General features: G+C 48.7%; 2 protein-coding genes across 2 annotated transcripts; both read left to right on the top strand.

Moving 5' to 3' along the window:
* The first annotated feature begins 207 nt into the window (after positions 1–207).
* LOC117190015 lies at positions 208–1,119 on the top strand. Its single transcript, XM_033395106.1, has 3 exons — positions 208–450; positions 666–877; positions 947–1,119. Exons 2-3 carry the CDS (start codon positions 681–683, stop codon positions 1,116–1,118), a joined length of 369 nt encoding a protein of 122 aa, XP_033250997.1. The 5' UTR covers positions 208–450; positions 666–680; the 3' UTR covers position 1,119.
* A 787-nt stretch (positions 1,120–1,906) lies between these two features.
* On the top strand, positions 1,907–3,742 carry LOC108159963 (calcium and integrin-binding family member 2). The gene is given in 6 exon segments (XM_017293641.2): positions 1,907–1,957; positions 2,049–2,083; positions 2,305–2,447; positions 2,519–2,641; positions 3,523–3,670; positions 3,672–3,742. Coding segments are annotated over 6 exon segments (555 nt in total). The 3' UTR covers positions 3,727–3,742.
* Positions 3,743–4,501: the final 759 nt, after the last annotated feature.

Genomic DNA, 4,501 nt, shown 5'->3' with positions numbered 1-4,501 from the left:
GTGAAATTATGGTGCTTATAAAACATTTGCTGGTAGCCTGCCTGCTCAGGGAATACAGCGGTGGGGTGAGTGCAGCGCATAGCTGCGACCGGGACCGCAGTGGCAGCCAGAGTCAAAGCCAGAGTCGCGTTTCAATTGTGGAAATGGAGACAAAAGCTGGAGCTGGTGTAGCTGGAATTGGCGCCGCTAATGTTGGCAGGAATAGAAGTGGAAACAACTGCAGGAGCAGTAAGCCAACAACAGTGCGGCAATGTGTTGGCAGTGGCAACTCAAACGGAAACAAAAACGGATACGGAAACACAGCCAACTCCGAGTACAAGTCGTAATGAGAACCAGAATCAGAATGAAAATGAGAATCAACGTGAAGAACAAATCAACAAAGCGGAAATATTTCGCTTACCAAAAAATTGTGTGTTGCAAAAAATTTTGAATTTGCAATTGCTGGTAAAGGTAAGCTAGCCCCCGCTCGCAGTACGGTCGCCGCTGACTGTCTACCCGACTCTTCTTTATTTTCATAGAGTCTCAGTTGGCTTTTTCTCATGGCTTTTGCCTTTTGACAGGCAGGAGGGGGTACTGAAGTGGACTCGAAAAGGCGGCTAAATGACCCGTGGAGCAAGTGGCAGCCAAGTGGCCTAGCGGAAGGTAACGTTTCTTGGCATTTGCAGCACCACTTCGATTATATGTGGCGAGTCAACTACGCCCGGCACTCGCGGCCCACGTATGACGCGCTCAGAGGACTGCTGGCCCTGCCGGGCACCGATGAACTCCAGCCGGAACAGGCGTACTTGCTGGGAGCCACGGCCTTGGACTGCTCGATTATGTTGACGTTCCAGGAAGTGGAAATCGACTGCGAGTCGGATGGTGGCGCTGACCAGGAGTAAGTATCATCCGCACAATGGAGCGGTTTCTGGTAATCGTAATCCAATTCCCAATCCTTTTGCCGCAGCTCGCGTAGCCTTAGAGCTGAACTGCTGCAGCCGTGGCTCGTCTCCCTGCTGGGTCATCTCTTTCTAACGAAGCTCTCTGTGCTGGATTTGGATCCGAAGCCCGATAGTCACTTTCATAAATTCATAGAGCAGACATGTGAAATTGAAAAGTGCTGCCGATCATTAAATTAATTAATAAAGTTTGCTCACAACTAAAAACCGCACGCATTGACTGTCGAGCAGTTTGCCGTGCTACATCAATTTAGTCCTTTTTTTACGCTGCTTTCCGTGCTCTTTCGAAGCTCTCGCCAGGATCTGGGCTTGGGCCGTGCCGGGGCCGCACCTCTAACAACGGTTTTCAGCGAAAAAGGCAGCAGCGGCAAACAAACCACAGGATACACGGCACGGCGCCTTGCCACTGGCACTAACAGTGGTGAGAATGAGGGCGGTGCCAGGATGGTTGTACGGGAACATGTGGAATTAAGTAACATCGCTATAGCCGAGGAGTTCAACTATTAGATAGCCGTTATTAAGGTGTATCCTGCAGTCGCTGAATGCTTACATGAATGAATGAGTTGAATATGGCGTAATCCATCTTATTGGCATTCAGACAATGGTAGTCCGTATAAATGATCTGATTGTGATAGTATTTGGTAGTCTTGAATCGTGCAGCAAGCCTGTTACATACATTTTCGGAATACAATATACCCTTTAAGAGCTTCGAGAACAGGGTACGAAAATGGAATTGCCCGCAGTGAACACTCCTTAATTAATTTCCATGCGAATGCGGGCGCCATAAGCTGGAAAGGCGCCGCAGGATGTGTCCAGAGCGGGACCACCGGAGCTATGCAATCTTATGGTTTTATGAGGAAGTTGGCGCTGGCCCCCGCCATGGGCCAGTGTCAGTCGGTTTCTGCACTCGGGACTTACCAGTTTGGCCGTCGACGTCTGCACAAACGGCATCGGCGTGGACAAGAGCGATGGTCAACAAAGTTGTGACATTTACCGAGCAGCAATTGGATGACTACCAGGTGGGCAATCCATCAGATGTACTGTTTTGAAGGGAACGACCGTAATTCTAACTTACATTCATTGCCTTTCTCCTCCCATTTGTTCGGCAAGGATTGCACGTTCTTCACGCGCAAGGAGATCCTGCGGTATTCTATTTGTATCTTCATAATAAGCTATAACTATTTTATTTCACATGACCCACACAAAGCACCGCCTGCCATTGTTGGCAGCATCCCATTGTTCAACAGCAACACACAAAAAAAGGATGATATACACGCACAGACAACAGACTCATGGACACAAAGCCTGCCATCGCATCCAACCCAAAATACCTTGCACCCTTCCACTCACACTTCGTCTGTTACAGCGTCCACAAACGGTTTCGTAAGCTACGCCCGGATTTGGTGCCCCGCCAAATGACTGAGGGTCAGGCCTCGAGTGTCAAGGTTCCCTGCGAGTGCATTGAGAAGATGCCCGAGTTGCGTGAGAATCCCTTTCGCCGTCGCATCTGTGAGTAATAAAAGACCAAAGCATGCATAGGCGGAGCACGCTCCACGCCTAACCAATCTTCCATTTTCCAGGCGAGGCCTTCTCACGCGATGGCCAGGGCAATCTGTCGTTTGAGGACTTTCTGGACGCTCTCTCTGTCTTCAGCGAGCAGGCGCCGAGAGACATTAAAGTATTCTACGCTTTCAAAATTTATGGTAAGTGTTGGCAGTGGTGCAGCTCAGGCCCTGCCTCAGCTCCAGCTCCAGCTGCAACTCCATCTCCTCATTTCCTACTTCTGTGACGCGGCTGGGTGTGGAAAGGAGAGGAGAGGCTCTTCTGGTGCTGGGCAGAATTTTTCGCTTTTGTTTATGCATTTCCGCAGAGCGTGTTCATTGTTGTTGTTGGTGTTGTAGTGTGTGACTTTGTGTCTCTGGCATTTACATGGAACGCATGGCCCGCACTCGCGGCACTGCAATTTGTGACGCCGTGCCAGGCAACAACAGTACACATACAGTTGTTGTCGCCAGTTCTTGGTGCAGGGCCAAGGTTCAAGGACAGCAATAAATTCTAGTAAGCATTTTAATTGAAATTTAAATTAGAATCTCAAAAATGCCACCATAAAAGTAGAAGCAAAACCTTGTGCAAATTGATAGTGCACTTGGCACTCGAAATTAATGGGCGAAAATCCACAGAGAAGGAGAGGCAGGGACGAACCAATCGAATATGTCCAAAGTGTCTTTCAGGTCGAGTGCATGTAACATTTTTTGGGTAAACTTTCAGAACTCAAGGTAGTCCGGATAGGTAGAGAGAGAGTGTGTACTGCACTCCTGCACTTTATTTCAATGTACATTATTACATTATTAGATTGACACAAATTGAAACGTGCAGCAAGCGATTACCTATACGAATATGCGGGGGGCTGGGGCTACGTAGGAGGTTGCACAACAAACTTCGTTTGGCACACATCACTTGACTTTTGTGCAAGAACATGTCAAGTTTTGTAAGACATCCTCCCACCCAATGCCCACTGAGCCACCCTTTCACCCATTCACATCATGTGTGTAAACGTACTTATATGTCTGGCATAACTTTACAGATTTCGATCACGACGGCTTCATTGGGCACGCCGACCTCATGTCCTGCCTGACGACAATGACCAGGAACGAGCTCAGTCCGGAGGAGCACCAGCAGATTGCCGACAAGGTAATCGAGGAGGCCGATGTCGATGGCGATGGCAAGCTATCAAGCTGTCATCCTCCGGGCCCCCGACTTCCTCTCCACCTTCCACATCAGAATATAAAATTGCCGCTCGTTTGTACTTGCATTATTAAATTTTTTATGTCTGAGCATATCGCATAAAACTGCCATCAGCGTGATTAAGTTGGGTCCATGCCTGCAGGCTGCAGGCTGCAGCTCAGCCCAGTCCAGGTTCTGCCCAGACTCCAACCTGCAGGCAGCAGGCACCAGGCACCATACACCGGGCTCCATGGGCCAATCGTCGTGACAATATGCATGTCAAATGTCATGCGAGCATTATAAAATTTATAAGCCCATGTATGCAGTCGGATCGAGTTCTGGTCTGGTCTGGTCTACTCTGCTCAGCGCTCTGACCCCAATCAGACAGACTGGAATGACAGACCCCGGGTCATTGCCAATGGACAAATGCCGTTCTGCCCTGTAGCCCCACACAGTCAAACCACTCAGCCTGTGTGTGTGTGGACTGTCAGAGTTTTATCCATTTTGCCAATTTTCAGCTTAAACTTGTTTGGCAGTCGAGCACTGGAGCTTGCCACCCGATCCCATTCAATTATTGTAATTGCATCAGAATGGACAAAGGGAACGAAAACTCTAGCATCTTTCGGGTCAGATTCAGATGAGGTAAGGAAATTGCAGCCAGCCGATGTACCCATAGCAGAAGATCGTTGGGATAGAACTGTAAGTATTTTGAGCAACCTCTGACAACCGTATGATACTACTGGCTCGACCCAAACCGTCTGAGTATTCAATACTCCCGATAAAAGGGCCTTGCAAGTGCCGTGTATGTATATGTATTGCATTCCATGTCAATAGTTATA

Source organism: Drosophila miranda (genome assembly GCF_003369915.1).
Source record: "Drosophila miranda strain MSH22 chromosome Y unlocalized genomic scaffold, D.miranda_PacBio2.1 Contig_Y1_pilon, whole genome shotgun sequence".
Classification (NCBI taxonomy): domain Eukaryota; kingdom Metazoa; phylum Arthropoda; class Insecta; order Diptera; family Drosophilidae; genus Drosophila; species Drosophila miranda.
The sequence above is the reverse complement of the archived record's forward strand: the minus strand, read 5'-3'. Positions and strand labels throughout refer to the sequence as shown.

Bases quoted from the DNA above. Each gene is read 5' to 3' on its own strand.
- LOC117190015 (XM_033395106.1), top strand. From the start codon at position 681: ATGTGGCGAGTCAACTACGCCCGGCACTCGCGGCCCACGTATGACGCG. The intron at 878-946 runs GTAAGTATCATC...CTTTTGCCGCAG, and splicing joins GATGGTGGCGCTGACCAGGA to CTCGCGTAGCCTTAGAGCTG.